Source organism: Manacus candei, unplaced genomic scaffold, assembly GCF_025592945.1.
Source record: "Manacus candei isolate 608988 ecotype Guabito, Panama unplaced genomic scaffold, ASM2559294v1 h1tg000088l, whole genome shotgun sequence".
Taxonomy (NCBI): domain Eukaryota; kingdom Metazoa; phylum Chordata; class Aves; order Passeriformes; family Pipridae; genus Manacus; species Manacus candei.
Window position 1 is genome coordinate 946,816 of NW_026138136.1, and position 17,853 is coordinate 964,668.

The 17,853-nt window shown below is 38.7% G+C and overlaps 1 protein-coding gene across 1 annotated transcript in view; it reads left to right on the forward strand.

The window, feature by feature from the left end:
- The window catches only part of ZNF407 (zinc finger protein 407), a 333,549-nt gene extending 319,055 nt beyond the window's left edge, over nucleotides 1–14,494 (forward strand). Inside the window, exon 9 of the mRNA XM_051812661.1 lies at nucleotides 11,926–14,494. Within this exon, the coding sequence (XP_051668621.1) occupies nucleotides 11,926–13,277 (1,352 nt within the window). The 3' untranslated portion in view covers nucleotides 13,278–14,494. The remainder of the gene's footprint in view (nucleotides 1–11,925) is intronic.
- Nucleotides 14,495–17,853: the final 3,359 nt, after the last annotated feature.

A 17,853-nucleotide genomic window follows, 5' to 3' on the forward strand; every position in this document is an offset into this window, starting at 1 on the left:
TAAGGCATTAAGCTGGAACTCAGCACACCTGGGAATTCGTACGTGACCCTGGCAACACACTTCTTGTTGTTTTTCACTTCTCTGCTTGAAAAGTTAGAATAAGGCTTTCGTCATTTTATGGTGTTATTTAGTGATAAATATATTACCAATTGTGAGCAATTCAGGAGGTACAGTTTTAAAAGCGCATGGGTAGATAAATGCCATTAGATTTTAAATGTGTTCTGTTCAGTTTGCACTTACGTATTCTTGTGCCTAGCACTAGTGGAAAGCAGGCCAATTTTGTTTTGCTTCCTAATTCTGCATTGAGGAAATCAGCTTTAGGCACAGAGATATAAAAATCTTGCATAAAATTCACTGTATTGTGAAAGAGACCCTAAAAAAAAAGTAACGTGAAAGAAAAAAAAAACGTTATTTTTGGACTTCTTTTAGCTCGTTCTTTTAGTGATGTAATTTTTGCTCTGTCTGTGTACATTTTGATATGCATATTTTCTTTTTCAAAAGAAAATAATACAATTCAAACAGCCTTAGAGTCTTTTTATTTCAGTAGTAGTACTTGAATTATGTTTTAGGGGTACTTAAAACACACTGAAATAAATGGTGATCCTCAATGGGTTTTGGAGCGCTGAAACGCATACGAAAAATTATAGCTACAAAATCTGTAAGTAAACCTGACCTGAGACTTGTAGCAGCTGTTTCAACCTATGATGCCATGAGCTGTTCTGAAGCTCCTTAATCTGCACATATTTGAAATAACAAACCACAATGAGTCCTGTGCGATTTGTCTGTCACATGCCAGAATTTAGGAAACTGTTAGTTCACTAAACTATGGTAGCTGGAAAAAAAGTATTAAAAAAGAAAGGTAGCTGAAATAAGAATGTTTTAACGAAAGTGTCACCAGGAGCTTTTGGTTTCTTAATGGTTTTGAAAATCAGATCTTCCAGATATCCAGCTCCAGGCTTCTGGGGTGGGGTTTTTTGGTGGGGGTGTTACCTGGCCTCTGTCTTGTCACATATCACAAGCTTTACTGCTTTCACAGAAATGATCATGACTTCCTCTGAAATTTTGTCTACTGTAACAAAAAAAAGCAAACTAAGTTCCCGCAATAGTAAATGTGTTTAGGCTCCACTTATGTTAAAACTAATGATGCTGTACCAGGTCCTACATAACAGCAGAATAAGGAGTACATTCACTGCACTGTGCATCATGCTACAGACAAGTATACTAGGAACCATGATATTTTTAAATTACTTGGCATTGTCTAGTTATCATGGTTTTAAGCATTACTTGGCTTCAGTTGGAGACAGATATAGATAATAAATCTTTGCAAAAGTGCTATCAGAATTAAGAGCTAAGTGGCATTTAAAATATTTTAGAAAAATGTGATTGCTAATTAATTTTACAATATTCCCTCTTTTCCTAGTCTAAATTGGGTCTTGGGAAGGCAAAAAATAAGAGCTAATGAAATGACCTGACAGGGTTGCAGGGGCTGTTTACTAGTCCATATTTGACTGGGATTCGTGCTTCATATGATTGACAGTCATTGCAAATTCTTTGGCTTTTTAAGACTTAAGGCGCCGCAGTCTTGGGTGAACTTCAGTTCAGAATAGAATTGTTTACAAATGTAACTAAATAGTTACTGCAGAATCTCGTGCTACATTTCACTGAACTGTTCTGAGATAATATGGATTTGCAGTATAAATGGGGATGAGTCGGGTTAAGTCATACTCTCAACTACTGTACCTTCTATTTATTCCATCTGGGAGCTTTATCACCCTGGCACCTGGAAGTAGACAAGGTAGCTGAATTGGCTTTCCATTGCTCACCATGTCTAACCATCTTCCTGCAGTATGACATGAATATTTTAGTCTTTCATCAAAATCAGATTATTCTTATCCAATAGAGACAAAAATTTTCTTGTCTCTCCAACATTTGCAGTTTATGTAGGTAGAATATATGCAATACAATATTTCCATTCAACTTAGCCTTCTAGTTGTTCTTATTTCAGTATTCGGAATATTCTTTAGTCAAGATTTCTCCCCAAGAGAGGTCAAGTTGTATCCAGACTAGAACAATGTGCAGCGGACGTGCCTTAGAATGTGCAATTAAAAATTGCTTTGGCCTGTTTTCTTTTCCTGTTTTACATTTTATAAACTCACATGTAATCTGATGAACACTGTCATTCTTTCAATTTCTCCAGCATTTCAGTTCTCAAGGGACTCCTTTCTCATTGAATATCATTTTTGCATATTTCCTTTCCCCACAAGTGCTAGCATGCAGTAGCACAAGTTGAATCTTGCATATTTTCATATTTACTTATGTTACATCTGTTTTTTCTTTGTATTGATGTTATTGCTTCCTTCCAATTTAGTATTAGCTCCATATGCCATCTAAAAGCAGTTGATTTCTACCTCTAGCTAACCAACAACTTGTCAACAGAATAGTATGGAAATTATGCAGCTCTTGGACACATGACTTTGCAGCCAAGTGGAAGCAACTTGAGCAAGGAGCTTCTGAGCACTTTGGTAGAGCTGCAGTGCAACAGTTTACTTTGCACTTCCCTTGCAGCCCAGACACACAGACCATCTTGCAGCTCCAGTATCGGTATGCTTAGCAATGGCTCAGAAAGCACCAGCTTTGGTGTCTTCTGTCTGATCTACTTACTGCCTAGTGCTTCCTAAACCTGGAAGACACTGCATTTAAGACACCGCTACTCTATCAATAGCACTGAAAATATATTTCTGTCAGCAGAAGGGTCAATTATATGAACAACTCTTCCTTTGAAGATGTTATGGAAACATGCTGCTTCCATCCTTCACCAGAGGTGAATCATGAAAAGAGGACTTTGTCACAAACATGACCCTTGAACGTGGTATAAAAGAGTTACCCATCTCTCTAGCCTCTGTTTCCCATTCCACCTCCCAGAACCAGCATGTACCCCTGCTGCACTCTTCCTAAGTAATCCCAGCATTACTGTGACACTCTGAGCTGAAAAATCAGCATATATTTCAACACTTGTCATTTTGGGCATGATAAACCTTGATGCTGTCAGTGCCTCAGGAGAAGCAAGGGGCCAGCAAAGGGGGAAGGCCTGTGCATTGTAACTGTACCACCTATAACTAGCCCTGTTCCCTCCTCCTCAGATGTTGTTTCCCTGGCACTGAGACTGGCTTTTGGCGTGGGAAATCTGATTGCAGAAGTTTGGGAACTGCCTTGACAATTAATTCACCTTTATCTTATGCTCTGTGCCAAATACAGCTGCGCTGGTGGCTGATCCTCTGTTGTGGTTACACATGTAAGGCCGAAGCGTCTAATCATGTTGGGGGTATTTTTTCAAAACACAGGTTGGCATGACCTGCAGCTTTCAGACTAAATTATTATAGTGATCCTTTCCAGCTGTAGATCTATTGCAAAAGTATATAAATATGATATGCCACTGGTGTTATACTTGATGCTATAAAAGCAAAGGATCTTTCTCCACTGAAAGTCTGTAAAGTGAAAACTACAAAACAAACCCTCGTTTTCTTCTGAAACTGGTTGTAATGCTCTCTTCCTCTCACTTTTACAGACTCTATCTCTTGACTAAATGTGTGTCACTCCTCCAATTTTCTTTACTGTATTCCCAAGCAGGTGAGAGACAAAAAGGAAGATAGCAACTATACGTCAGTGCTTAGATAAAAAGGTGCAAAATTAAGTTATGAAGCTTACCCTCTCTAGCAAAAAGAGCTGATCTTCTATTGGCCCAGCATAGCTCCTTCTTCACGGCAGTTTATTGCTTCTAATCATACAAATCAGGGCTCATTCCAGTATGATTTTTATGAAGTCCACAAAAGAGAGTGTATACTCATCTCCTCCAATGCTTTGGATATTGAAACAGAACATTTTTTTCCAAGATAAGATAATGCATTAATTACTTTACTTATTAGATGAGCATTAGCTTTTGATATAAGCCATTCCATAGACTCCTGACACTTTGCATGCTGAGCAGTCCTGTCCTTGAAGTTACTGTAGTGCACAATGATCAGAACTTATCGCTGATGTTTTTTTAGCATTTACTAGCAGCGTCTTGGCAGAGGGTGACCTCTAGTACTGTCTCTAAACATTTTCAATTTACAGACTCAAGAATTTTTGCTGCCTTTGCCTCTCATTCTTTTGAGGAGGTCAGCCCTTTATGAATTTGCCACAAGAAAGAAGTTCGAAATACCCTATATACTTAAACAGCTTACCAGGAATATAGCCACAATGAACACACAACATACAATTCATTTTAATATTTATAGAAGAAATTCATGTTGTTTTAAGTGTACAGAAGCAGCTGCTGTCATTTGGCTATGAGCAGATGTTAGACCTCCGAAAGCTTCGCTGATAATTAAAATACTAACAGTTAGTGTTTTACCCCAGCTGCAGGTTCTGTTTACTGTAAATTTGATTTTAATGGTGCCTCTGTGCAGTTATTGAATAGAGGTTTGTTTTCTACTATACATGCAAAAGTGTCTACAATGAAGACAAATGGTTATTTCTCATAATTTACTCTGGAAAGATATGAATATACACTGTAATGTAGTTGAGTTTCTAAATGAAATACAGATATGACTATCACATTTGAAATGGTAGTTTTTGCTGTCTTAACTAACAAAAAGAACTGGGGAAACTTGTAGTTATTCCCAAGCATTCTCCCTAAAAACTGCTGTGCTTTTCAAATGGGTTGAGATGTGCCCTTGAGCAAAGAACAGGTGCTTCTTTTTACTCAAAAGGTGCATAAATCAGAATAGATAAATACAGAGAATCGTGATACCAATCGTATTTGATAGGTATGCTGAAGAATATAATTTCTGCTTGATTGTTTAATAACATGATATTTTATTTTAGGTGTCTCTTACAAGTGTCTGTTCTCTTTAGTGCATATATGTACATCTAACATTGGGGAAGGCCAGCCATTTTCAGAATTGTTAATCCCAAGGGTCTGATTATGCAAACACAATGCATAATGCAAGCTACCATGTTTAGTCCCTTTGAGACTATTGAGGCTAACTATGGCAGTAAGCAGTACTCTTGATAAATAAATGTTTATAAGAACAGGATCTAAATGTATGTATTCTTGAAAAACAAAAACTCTTGCTGAGATAATAATGACAAAAAGGATTTTTTTTTCTTTTTTTGACAAAGCCATTACTGTCTGGAACTAGACCTATTTCAGAAATCTAGATCATTTTCCTTATGAGCAGAGCTGTTGGGGGTTTTTTCCCCCTGATTTGTAGTTTCCCTAATACACATATAAGTGTTCATATTATTTTTTTATTATACTGTATGTTCTCTCTGCCTAGGAAACAGAAATCTCTGGTTTTACCAAGCACAACCAGAACCCCTTGAAATTGGGATTCTGATTTAGAAGTGCTAAAAATGCACTTTACAGGTGCACTGTGGGGGATAAAACAGAAAAAGCGTATCCATGTATCATCAATGTCAGTTGTTCCAAACGGAGGGCCAGAGTAGGCTTTGAAACCGGACTGCCAAGAAATGTCCAGGCTGGCTCTCCTCATCTCAAGCTGCTAAATTGCACTGGAAGAGATAGCTGAAACACTCCAAATACATTCCTGATGCTGCTTGCCTGTGTAGGTAATTGCTGTATATGCCACAGTGAGGTTTTTGCTCACACGTCAGAGTTGAGAAGAGAAGCTGGCATGGTGGCAAACAGGTAAAGAGAAAAAGAGGTTGACAAGAAAACTGGCTACTGTGCAGGTTAGGCAGTTGTAGATTCTGCACGTTAACACTGTACGTTTGCCACCATCAGTGGGAATTTTCGTATGTATACTTTTCATTTGCATAGCTTCTGTAACACTGGGCTCTATAGTATTCATTTTTGACCTTGAGTGCAGGAAAAGAGAAACTGAAGTTTTTCCAGAGAATACCTTTTCCCAAAGGTTAATTGGACACTGGAGGGAAACTAAACGAAACCAAACAAACTGCCTAAACACCCTACCTGAATGGCTTGGCTGTTTATTTTGGTGGTTGTTTTTTTATTGTGTCTTTTTGTAGCTGTTATCATAGTTCTGTAAGGTGTGGAAGGTAAAAATGGCAAGCAGGAAATTTCAGTCTGTTTTTCAAAAGAAAAAATATTACAAAAGTACTTTCTTTTGCATTTTAAGAAAGCTAAAGGATATCTGCTGCTTTTTAAAATACCTGGAACGTTAAAACTTGATCCTTTATTCAAGCAGTTCTTAGAAGACCTTGAAGTTTCCAAACATGATTGAGTGGTTAAGGACAAAGCTAGAAACTAAGGATGTTTTGAGTTTCAGCGTTGAAACATGACATTACTGTATTTTTAAGTATAAAATGAACTATGAACATTGTCTGGGAAGTGGGGGGATTTTTCTTGTTTAATTTTCTTTTTACAATAATAATATATTGAAAGAAACAAAAGCCTTGCTGGATTGGTATCTTTTGAGATTCATGTACTTTGTGTCAGTAGTGGATTTTTTTTTTTTTATGCCTCTTAGGGAGATGGTTAAGTCTCCTATAGGTATAGTTATTTGTACTGCTTTACAAATATTTGCTGCCTTTGTGGACATAATAGTTGTAACAAGGGCCATTTTGGGTTGCTGATTGATTTCACTTCTCGCTTTGACCCATCGTATTTTCTTTCCTTCAACAGAAGACATGAATGAGCCTTCACAACCTCTTATTTAGTAGCTTAACTAGCTGGTTTAAAAAATGCTGGCCCATGCATTGCTTGCACATAAAAGCCTTACAAATGATAAAGAATAGTTTTTACTATGGTCAAGGAATAGAGATCTGAAAAATGCATCTTATTATTATGGCCTCCAAAAATCCAGGTAATCCCAAAGTTATGACATTATGCCACAGTTCTTAGACTGCACTTAATTAATTGAAGTAAAGATCATAACAAAAAATTTAATTGAAAGGAAAAAGAGGAGAAACTTGTAGCTTGATGAAGGCGTAAGTTATTACCTTACAAATTTGAATGGTGGACTTACCGTACCATTCAAAATATTGTGCTGCCATGTAGACAATAGCTTTTAAAATAAGAAAATCAGTTGCTCATTCAAGTGATTCTAGACATAAGTTGAATTTTTTGTATCTTTTAAATTTCTTAAAGATTGTATTTAATTGAAAGAAATTTTCTTGCATTCATGTTATTTAATATTCATTGCATTTTAATAGATACAAAATATTTGTTTGTGTCATTAAATAACATACCTCATCACCAAAGTATGAAAAATTAAGTGTTACTGAATAGGAGGCTATAAATCAGGCCTCCTAGAACTTCTACAGAAAAGGAAAAATAGCTGTTTTAAGCTTGCTGTGTAAATGCAGATCATTTCCGTCGTCATAATAGATTATTTCATTTATGACTTACTGCTTTGTCCTAAAGTGCACCTTGTGAAGGATGTCCTCAGCCCAGCCTCACCACACACAACCACTTGCTACAAGTTTTGGGGAAGGATTAGAATTCTAAAGAGGCTGCTGGCTGAGAGCAAAGTGGTGCTTTACATATAATATTAGCCCAGACCTTCCTAACGCATTACGCGTTCCTTTCTGAGACAAGTCTCCTTAATGCCATCTTTATCTGCTACACGATGCATGAAATCTACTTTCTGTTTTAGAACTGCGGCTGACCCCCGACCCCATGAGTGGCGCCACAATGTGACCTTTCTATTGTCATCAGCTTTCATTCTCCTGAAAATTCTATGAATTTTTATTACAAGTTTTTTTAAACCAAGCTGAGGCTTCAACAAATTACTTGACACAGATGAGATGAAGTTGTTGAAGTAGTGTTAGATAAGTTTTACAGCCAGCATGTGTGCTGCTGAACAGTACAAAGCCAGTGTCCTACAATGTCATACACCAGTAACTGCTGAGCCTACTATTGGATAAATACATCATTTTATGGAACATTGATTGTTCTATAAACCCAATGGAGTATTATGCTCTATGATCAAACCATTTAGATTGTGTGTAGAGCACAGAAAATGCCATATTCAGGATGGTACTAAAAGTGCCATTTGTGTATTTTATGGATGTCATTACGGGGGAAACTTCTCTCTGTAGGCCCTGTTTACTGCAAAATTTTTTAGTCTGTAATGACATTTTTCATTCACAACGTATGCCTTCAAGAGAGGGGGCCCTTGTTTTATTTGTTTCATTCGAGTTTACTGCACAAATCCTGTACATTTTAATTAAATGTAAGCTTAACAAAAGAATAAGGTATTTATTCTGTGGGGAACAAATGATGACAGTAACAAAAGAATAAAACAGACACACAAAAGGAAGTCAGGTATTGAGTAAGAGAGAGGGGAAAAAGGTACTAAGCCCTATTTGTAGTTTCCCAGAAGCACATTAAACATCAAAGCATTTCTTTTAGCCCTATTTCAGGAGTCTGTGGTCTCAGAGAATTAAAATAACCTGCAAATATGGATTTAATGTCTAAAATTTCCTGACATTTTCAAATAAAAAACTAACAGTCACTCAGGACTCCAACTGATAAATAATGGCTCTGCTGAAATGACAGACTTCTTGGAAAGAAACCAATTCTGTGATCATTGCACCCCTAGATATGAAACACCTCCTTACAAATTGTCTGAATATGAGCTCTCATATCATTATATTTTGTCATTTTAATGCCTGTTTGTGTATCTTTTTAATTTGCCATGACATGCAATCAGCAACAAGTCCACTTTTCCTAATATTAATGTGGGCTTGTATTCCAGCTTATGTTTGCCGTGTCAGCCAACACTTACCCCTTCTCTTTACCCACTTTTAAGAGGGGGTGAGAAGCAGGCTGAATTTACTGGGACAACATGATTGTTGCTAAATACAGTCCAATAATGTGACATGTTCCTTAAATACATAAAAATTCCTGCAAATGTTGTGTTGGATAGCAGAGCTTCATTATAAAAATGGTGGCTAAGCCTCAAAATATGTTGTTTTCTAAATATCTGCCCAACTTGGCTTTACACTGTTAAAACAAAAGAAAACCAGTAAAATCTGCAATTCATATTTACCATGAAAAATGACTAAAATTGAAGTCGATGTTCCCAGTAAATTCTTGGTCATAGTCCAGTTAAAATTTAAAGTTACAGTAGATTCACATTAGTTTAAATGACACTTGAACTTCTACACAGCTCAACATTAATTCATTATAGTTGAAATGGAAGAATCTTCAGTGGGTGAATCTTTTACAATCTGATTGAGGCTGTTACATTTTATAGGAGCCATTTTTCAAAGCAGTACTGACAGCACTCGAAGTTATTAAATTGCTGAATCAAAAGATGGACCTGCAATCGCATTTATGAACTGTGATGGAATAGCTGGGGTTGCACTGAGCTGAGGTTAAGATGTTGGTGTAGTTAAGCTTCATCACACCCCTTAGTGACAGCAGTATTTACCCATGTAGTTTACTTTAATGGTCGGGAAGTGGCTTAACTCACCTCTGGATTCAAATAGATTAAGTAAGCAGTCAGAATGGCATAATTATCAGTGCTGCGAGGGATTCACCGGATAGCTCTTCACCCAGGAGACTTCCCATTCAATTGCACAGTAAAGACTGGAGTTGCATAGATTTGCAGGCACAGCATTTATTTGAGGAGGTGAAAACAGGATGAATTCCCTTTTTCTTTCCCTTCCCCAGACCAGAGTTTCTCCTCAACACAGGGATGCTGTGTCCCGTACATAAATTACCATGATCTTAGGGGAAAGATGTCATGATTTTACTGTGTGTGTGTGAAAATTATGATCGTAGAGTTATTTTGATTTTGAAATCCAGTGGAAAATGCATGATTTGTAGAGTTATTTTGATTTTGTGCCACATCACTGCCAGACTCCTCTTTTATCATGTCAACAAAGCAAGATTCCTGAGAGAATTAATTACTTCTACTCTATTATAAAATGTGGAGGAGCTAAGACAATTGTCATTTTATGTTGATTTCCCTTTCCTATTTTTCTGCTCTTTGGGGGGTCTTGTGAATGTCAGTGCCTACAGAGAGCACAGGAAAAGTGGGGATAAGAACCAGTCAGTCCACAGTAAACTTCCTTCTTGCTTATACCTGACAAAATGTACTTCAATTGCATGTGCCAAATTTATCATACAGCATCACCTGGAAACACTCTAATAGTTTAAATTGTTAATTTTCTTTTCCAAAGATAACCTACCTTGAAAACCAAGATGAAGAAAGTTGTATAACATCAGTTTAGACTTGTGAAGGTGATTTGCAACCTTTCAGCTTGACAAAATTACTTATGTGCTTCACAGTACAGTTCTCCACTAGAAGAGCGATAATAGAAGAAAGGATGGTTGGATGGATGGATAGATAGATGATAGATAGATAGATTAGATAGATAGATGCCAATATAAGAGCTCAGTATTCTAAGCATTGATGTTACTTTGGAATATTAGCTTGATATGTGCCTGAGCGTATCAAGTTGCTAGAGGCTGCAAGGTGCCAACTACTCAGTCTTGGAGTAACACAGCTTCTAAATGAGAACTTACCTTTGAGCAAATTAGTCTGGTTTTTAGAGCCCATTTATTCCTCTATGTGATCAGGGCCTGACAGCTCTATGCTTTGGGTGAAAGCAGTTAGACCAGCTTTAGTATAATTTTCTTAGTCTCTTGATGTCAGCAGAGTACAGCGTTCACTAGAAGTGGCTTGGACGGTACAGTTCTAGACTGAAATTTGATTGTAAAAGTCAGGGTTTTTTCCTTGTCTGTTTCATCCTAAGCAAGCAATGGCATAGCTATTTGTGTTAGTGATAAGATGCTACACCTGTTATTCCAGAGATGTGATTTCAGTTTTGTGTAGATGAATTTGAACTGGAGCGTGGGTGTGGGTAGTCTGAGCATCATGGACTTAGTCAGCCTTCTAGTGCCTGTCTGGCACTAGACTCTCACCTCATTCCCAGTGTCCAGGACCCACTTTTTTCTCTGTGTGCATTGGTTGTGGCCCAAAGCTTACTTCCCAGTACATGCAGTAGCTCCATGGATGCTTCCGAGTGGCACTGCCATGGGAAGACAGTGAGTGCTAGAGCTGTCCTTCCAAGGAAATCCACTAAGCTGGTGGTCACAGCTCTCAGTTATGTCTTCCCAAAAACGCATAAGGCCATGTTTTGAGAATGGTGGGCTTGACTTTGTGCAGCTGTGGGCACCATTTGCCTTCCTGAAGCTTGTTAGCGATGAGAACTGAGAAGGAAACCTTCAATGACACAAAACCAGACCAAGTGGCAGAGCAAGCAGTTGGAATATGGAGGTTACATGTATTATAATTTGTTAATTGATTTCATGTAGAAATAATTAGGAAGTGTAATCGAGGTTTCTCTGGATAGTATTATATAGAATATCCTGCTTAGGGAAAGAAAGCTACTGGATCTTTTCTCCAGGTAACTAGGCTAGTGACTGAGTCAGTCAGGGGTGCTGGAGATGATTCTCGGTAGGAAATGAAGGAGAAAACAATGGCATCAAAATGACAGCATGGCAATTACCTCGCCAACAAAAGCAGGGTATTGAGATGATCAGCCACAGTTCTTCAAACCCAGATATGTTTAATGTAATATACGATCCTAAAATTCATTACTGAAGTACTGAAATATAACCAATAGGATCTTCTGTAAAAGATGTGTTAATGGCTTTTAACTGCATACTGTATTTACTTGGGCTTTTTTATATAGGATATTTTAAAATCACATTTAAATTGTTAATAAGCTGAAGAATGGTTAAACTCAGCAATTATTTCAACCTGTAAATATTTTATTTGGAAAACATGCAAATTGACTTTGTTCATTTGCTCATTTTACCTGTGTTTTCTACCAGTGAAATCTGAAAATCGTCAAGGAAATTTTTTCCATTCGAGCTACAATTTAAAGTAATGAACTGATATTTGCCATGATACCATGTTAACAGCATATTTTATCTTGTAGGCATTGTGTCCAAGTCCTATGAGTGCCGACTTAAGGGGCAAGGAGCAACCTTTGTGGAAACTGCAAGTCCTTTTACCGCAGCAGCACTGGGAGAGGTTTCTCCAGTTAAGGAGAAGGTCTTTCGGGGCAGTAGAAGACAGCCACAGTCACCTGAGGAAGTTCAGCAATTTATTATTATTCAAGGATATGACAGTGACTTTGCCATTGATGCCTCTGTGGAAGAAACAGCAGTGGCTACCCTTCAGACATTAGCAATGGCTGGTCAGATGGCCAGGGTGGTCCATATCACAGAGGATGGGCAAGTCATAGCTACAAACCAAAACGGCTCCCACGTGAGTAGTGTGGTTCCAGGGCAGATACTTACTGAGCAGTTAGCAGATGGTGCAACACAGGTGGTAGTGGTGGAAGGAACAGGAGCTGATATGGAGGAGGGCGTTCAAATAGATGCGGTTCCTGACTCCAGTAGCACTGTACTGCAGCAGATAATGCAACAAGAAGTTTTAGATGCTTCTGAAGCTACAGTCAATCCTCCAGAATCCTCCTCAGCATTAGATGCCCTGCTTTGTGCTGTAACAGAGCTGGGTGAATCAGAAAACAAATCTGGACTCCTTGACAGAAGCAGGTCTAGTCACAAAGATTTCTTGCAAATGCCAAACCCTGAGATGCCCAGCGTTCCCAGTGATGCAGAGGGACAAGAAATACAAGTGTTCCACAAAGTTCAGGAGACTCAGGAAGATACCAAACCTATGGAAGTAGTGACACGGGTCATGCACCCATCGGCTATAATTGCATCTCAGGAGAGAGCTCAGGCTGCCTTCAAGAATATGGTCCAAGGAGTATTACAGTTTGCTGTGTGTGATACAGCTGCAGCCGACCAGCTGATGAAAGAAGGTGTCACTCAGGTCATCGTAAATGAGGAAGGGACTGTGCATATGGTAGCTGGAGAAGGCTCTCAGATAATTATGCAGGAAGCTGGTAGCCACACACTCAGTGTCCAAAGTGAACACATGGATTTAGTTGAGTCGGATGGGCAAATATCACAGATTATTGTCAGTGAAGAATTAGCTCAAGCCATGTCTCAGGGCTCTGATGGTGACTTCTCTGAAGGTGCAACCCACTACATCGTCACAGAATTGCCACCAGACATGCAGGATGAGCCTGGTGTGTACTCACATGCTGTGATAGAGACAGCTGGGTCTCAAGACATTTTGCAGGCTGGTACTGCTCTAAAAGCAGAAGCTGTAACCCCTGATGGAGCAAGAGAACAGTTGGCAAGCATGGTCATTTATACAGAGGGTGGCTCACAGGTAATTCAAGGCCAGAGAGATTATAACAAAGTACAGGAAGCATGAAGAGCTTCACCTCATAGGCTGGATTCAGGGCAAAGCTGGATATTACCAGAATCATGGAGGCACTGTATTCCTGGAATGTTTTCTGTAAAGCCTTCTCAGTAGAATGTCTTCTCCTAGCCAGGTAACAAATACGCACTCTTCAGGAAGTGAAGATCAGCTAATAGGAGGAGTTCACTGTAAAGGATAGTACAATTTTGTTACAATAGCTCTAAGAATTATTATATGGGATTATTATAAAACAAACATATTAGGATAAAAGGATAACAGGATAATAGGCCCCCGTCCCAAAGTAGGAATTGTTCTGTTCACTGTTTTCTTTGTTGATTTTTTTTTTAATGTTGTTTTATCTCAGGGTAATTCCCTACCTTCTGTCATTTTTGTGTAACATAATCACAGGAGTAAAATAATTGCACTTATATGTACATTTTGTGAACAGATAAATATGCAAAAAATACAAACCCCACAATAACAAGGCAAACAGGTAAGCTTACATAAAGTAATCAGTGCCCTTCTTCATTTTAAAGAAAAGCAGGTGACATTTTGTTTTCTAAAATCTTACTTTAATACCCCCTTGGCTAAAAATATGTTGTCAAAATAAGGACTTTTTGCATCTAAAATGAAACTTTTCATAGTAGTTTACTCTTTCATGGTATCACATAAGACTTTCCCTAAAGAAGAGCTCAAAAAAGCTGCACGTCAGAAAATCCTTGGTTATACATATTTGGGAAGAAGAACTTGATGCCTGTAACTTCCACTTAATTTTAGATGAGAGTCCTACATAAGAAATGTGCATTTTTTGAAAAAAATATTGTCACTGTCAGTGTTTTGCTTTTCTTATAAATAGTGCTTCATATAAATACCATTTTGCAGTTCATTTGGTGAGCTACTTCTGAAATGTTATGGGGATTTTTAGAGAAAATTCTGACATTGACATTAACAAGTAGGGGGGGGAAAGGTGACCTTGTATTTCTTGCTTCGTCCAGAATGTCAGTTATTTACTTGTGGATATACTGCAATTGTTCAGTTCAAGTTCGTGTTGAAAAGATTTGTTTCATGATAAAACTGGTTTTGTTTCTTTAGAAAAATTGTAAAATATAAACTGGCAAGGTTTGGGGATTATTTGTTTTGTCTTTCAAATAAAATGTTAGCATTAAAATGGAGCATCATGATTTTTAATATGAAACAATAAACAGAACTGGCATTCAGCAGGAGCAAACAAACGCTATCTGTTGTGTCTGTGTATTTTCTCTTTTCTCTTTTCTCTCCTCTAGCTCACTAGATAGATAAAGATAAAAGAATCTAATTTCTGAAGTGTGCCTCATGCATGCTTAATATAATTGTATAAGTGTTTAGGGTATAAGCCATGCTGACTCTAGAGATAACTGGGTTTCCTATCATGTTTAATATCTTAAAATTATCAACTATAAGAAAGTTGGGGTGAGGTAAAACAGTAGTTCCTTCCTGAAGCAACTGTTTAAAAATGTATTTTCTAATAGGGCTGCTGAGAAAAGGTGCCTCATTCTGGGGCTATAAGATCCTTCTGTCTTTTTATCTCTTATTATTATTATTTTTTAAATTTTATTATTTTCCAAGAATTGAGGTTGTGTCTTTGTCAAACCCCCAAAAAAGTAAATTTCAAGTTAGACATCAAGATTCATAATTAGCCGAGTTTGACTTGCTCATCTTTCTTAAAAGTGACAGGCTGTTCACTTACTCTTAAATACTGTCTTCAGCAAACAGTGACAGGATCAACTCCCGTTTGTTATCAGGAAAAAGGTGACCTTTACAAAATGATGGCCCTCTGCAAGACTCTCACAGATGTTCAAAAAACTGAATGTTTTTCAGTGGAAATATTTCTTCTTGATCATTTCTCCTGTTAACTGTAGCCCTGTGGTCTTGCAGCTTGGATGCTAATTCTTCGCTGTGCTTAGTCCTGTATGGCTAACCTTTCTGCTGCAGTACAGGATGTTGACACTGACATGCTGCAGTTTACCATTTGTGATTTATTTAGGATAAATATGTCTCAGGTGGCATTTAATCCTTCATAAAACCAGTGTAGCCTGCAGTGTCAAACCAGCAATCACATTGTATGCACAATGAAAAGAGCAGACCTTTGCATAAAAAAAACCCCAGTGGTAGGTGTTCCTGTTCTTGGGAGCACTGGAAAGGATTCGCTAACCTACCGTGTGCTGTAATTACCTGGGAGCTCAGGTTAATGATACTTCTCTCTGAGTGCAGCCTGATCAGGAGAGCTAATATTTTCCTAGGCTTTTTTTTCCCCTTCTTTTTAATGTGCACTTTAAAGTTAACTTATTAGCGCCCTACAAATGTAACATTAGAAATCAAGGGTGACATTCTTTCCTGTACTGTCAGACTGCTTAAGGACTCCACGCACTGTCTCAACCCCATACTAAAACTCTTTCTGCCATACACCAAAAGTTGAGGCTATGGCAGATCTCTTCTAGGGCCTAGGAATTGCATCACTGGCATTTGTCTCCCTGCCATACCAGAGCTCCTGGCATTGTCCCATATCATAAACTGGGAGGAGATGAGCTGGGTTGCTCTATGGATCTTCCCAGTGTTCCTCTGCCCTCTGCCCTGGAGAGCAGGGAAGATTAGGAAGCTGGGGGGAGGCACTCAGAATAGAGCAGCATCTGAAAAGGACATGACTCCCCCCAGGGCCATGTGGTCTGGTGCGGCCAGGAGCAGGTTCTGAGGCTGCAGGAGCCCTTTGGCACAGGTAGCGTCCACTGTCAGAGCATCGTAGAACTTGTGTGGTGTGGATTTAAGAAGCCTATGCAGGCCAGGCAGCCAGTCTCTCCTAAAAGTGTGTTTGCTGTTTGGTTTGAGCACCTTCAGTTGCCTGTGTCCCGGAGAATTCAAGGGCTATGCTGAACTGGAAGCAATTGTTGAGGGTACAGTATTCCCATGTCAGTTGCCTTCTGGTGTTCTGACTGCCAGAGCCACTGGCTTCATTTTCTCTTTGTTATCCATTCTGAATAAGCATTAATAAAGTTGGATCATGCTGTGATGATGCCAAACAGGTAAAGTGTTTAAGAAGCATTGAACTAGTATGCAGGGGGAAAATAAGTAATAATGTAAAAAAAAACAAAACAAAAAGACCCCCACCAAGAGTGAACAAAAAAGCCCTAAGTGAAAACGAAGAGGAAGAAGAGATATTTCTGGCAAGCAGTCTCACCCCCCCATTTCTTAAGAATCAGATATACACCTCCAGAGGCAGTGTCTCCTGGCCCCGGAATACAGGCTCCATCTCTGGGGAGAAATGGGAGATAACAGATAGCTGGAAACTATATTTAGAGAAATATTTCCTATAACAAAAACAAAATGAAAAGAACCCAAAACCCAACATAACCCAAAGTGCCCACAGCTACATACCATTCTGCCTGACTACCAGCTGCCCTTTGCTAAGGAAGTGAGATGAGCCAGAGCCAGGGAGTTGATGTGCTAAGGTATGCACTTGTGGATTGTGCATAGTGCTGCAAGCACTGCTGTCATTTATAAATGCTGCTTTAATACCAGAAATGTTAGCTGTGTGTTCTGGAAGAAATACATTTGTGATCTTAGTGGGCAGTGGATTCAGCTTGTGTAATCGCTGTAGGAATCTGTGTGTCAAAAGTTCTTGTGCCTCGGGCTGGCCCTGAGCTGAACCTGTGCTTAAACTGCAGTTGAGCCCCTTTCAGAAAATCATGGGGATAGACCTACTGGCAGAGCAGTACAAGGAGCTGGTGTTGTGGTAGGCACAGGCCTCACAAAGCAACTTCTGGGGCTTTTCTCCAACTTTCCCTGCTCAGGAGGCTTCCTAAGTGCAAAACCTGTAAACAGAATAAAAAAGAGAGAAGAGTGAAGACAAAACCACTCCTGAAATTTGAAACTAAGTAAATTCAAGTGAGAAAAAAAAAAGTCATTCTTTTGGCAAAACAAAGAAGGGCTGTGAGTTTTCACTTATTTTACTGAGCAACAATAACCCATAATTTGAGATAGCGCACGGCTCGCTCAAACAGGCTACCCCTGTTCCATCTTGTGGAAGAATACAATTCGTTTTCTACTCCTCTAGGGTGATATCATTTTATATGAAGAAAAAAGTTAGCTCAGATGGCAGTTATATGTTTCGGAAGCACCTTCTAATCAGGGATTGGTGATTCATTATTAGCTTCAGCAGGCGATCCATCTGACATGTAAGGGGAAAAAATTAGCAGCTGTCACTGCATGATGAGTTAATTTCCTGATAGGCCTGACACTGAAAAGCCATTTGGAGACATGGAGATGGCTGATGAGAAAACCTGGTGCTGGTTTATAATTGGAGAGAAAGAAAGGGCAGAGAGACAGAGGGAGTTGGGGGAGGGACTGAGGCTAATCTACAAGTGGGGATGGATGTTTGTATATTTGCTAAATAGGCTGCTTCACAATAACCCGCATTACTGCGCATACACACCTTGGTGGGTAAGTAACAAGGACCGGGGTCTTTCATTTTCCTTCTACTGCGTGTCATTATTTCTAGTCATTTGTAATTAGTACTTCAGACAGTTTTACACTTATTCCAGCCCGGGTGAATGGT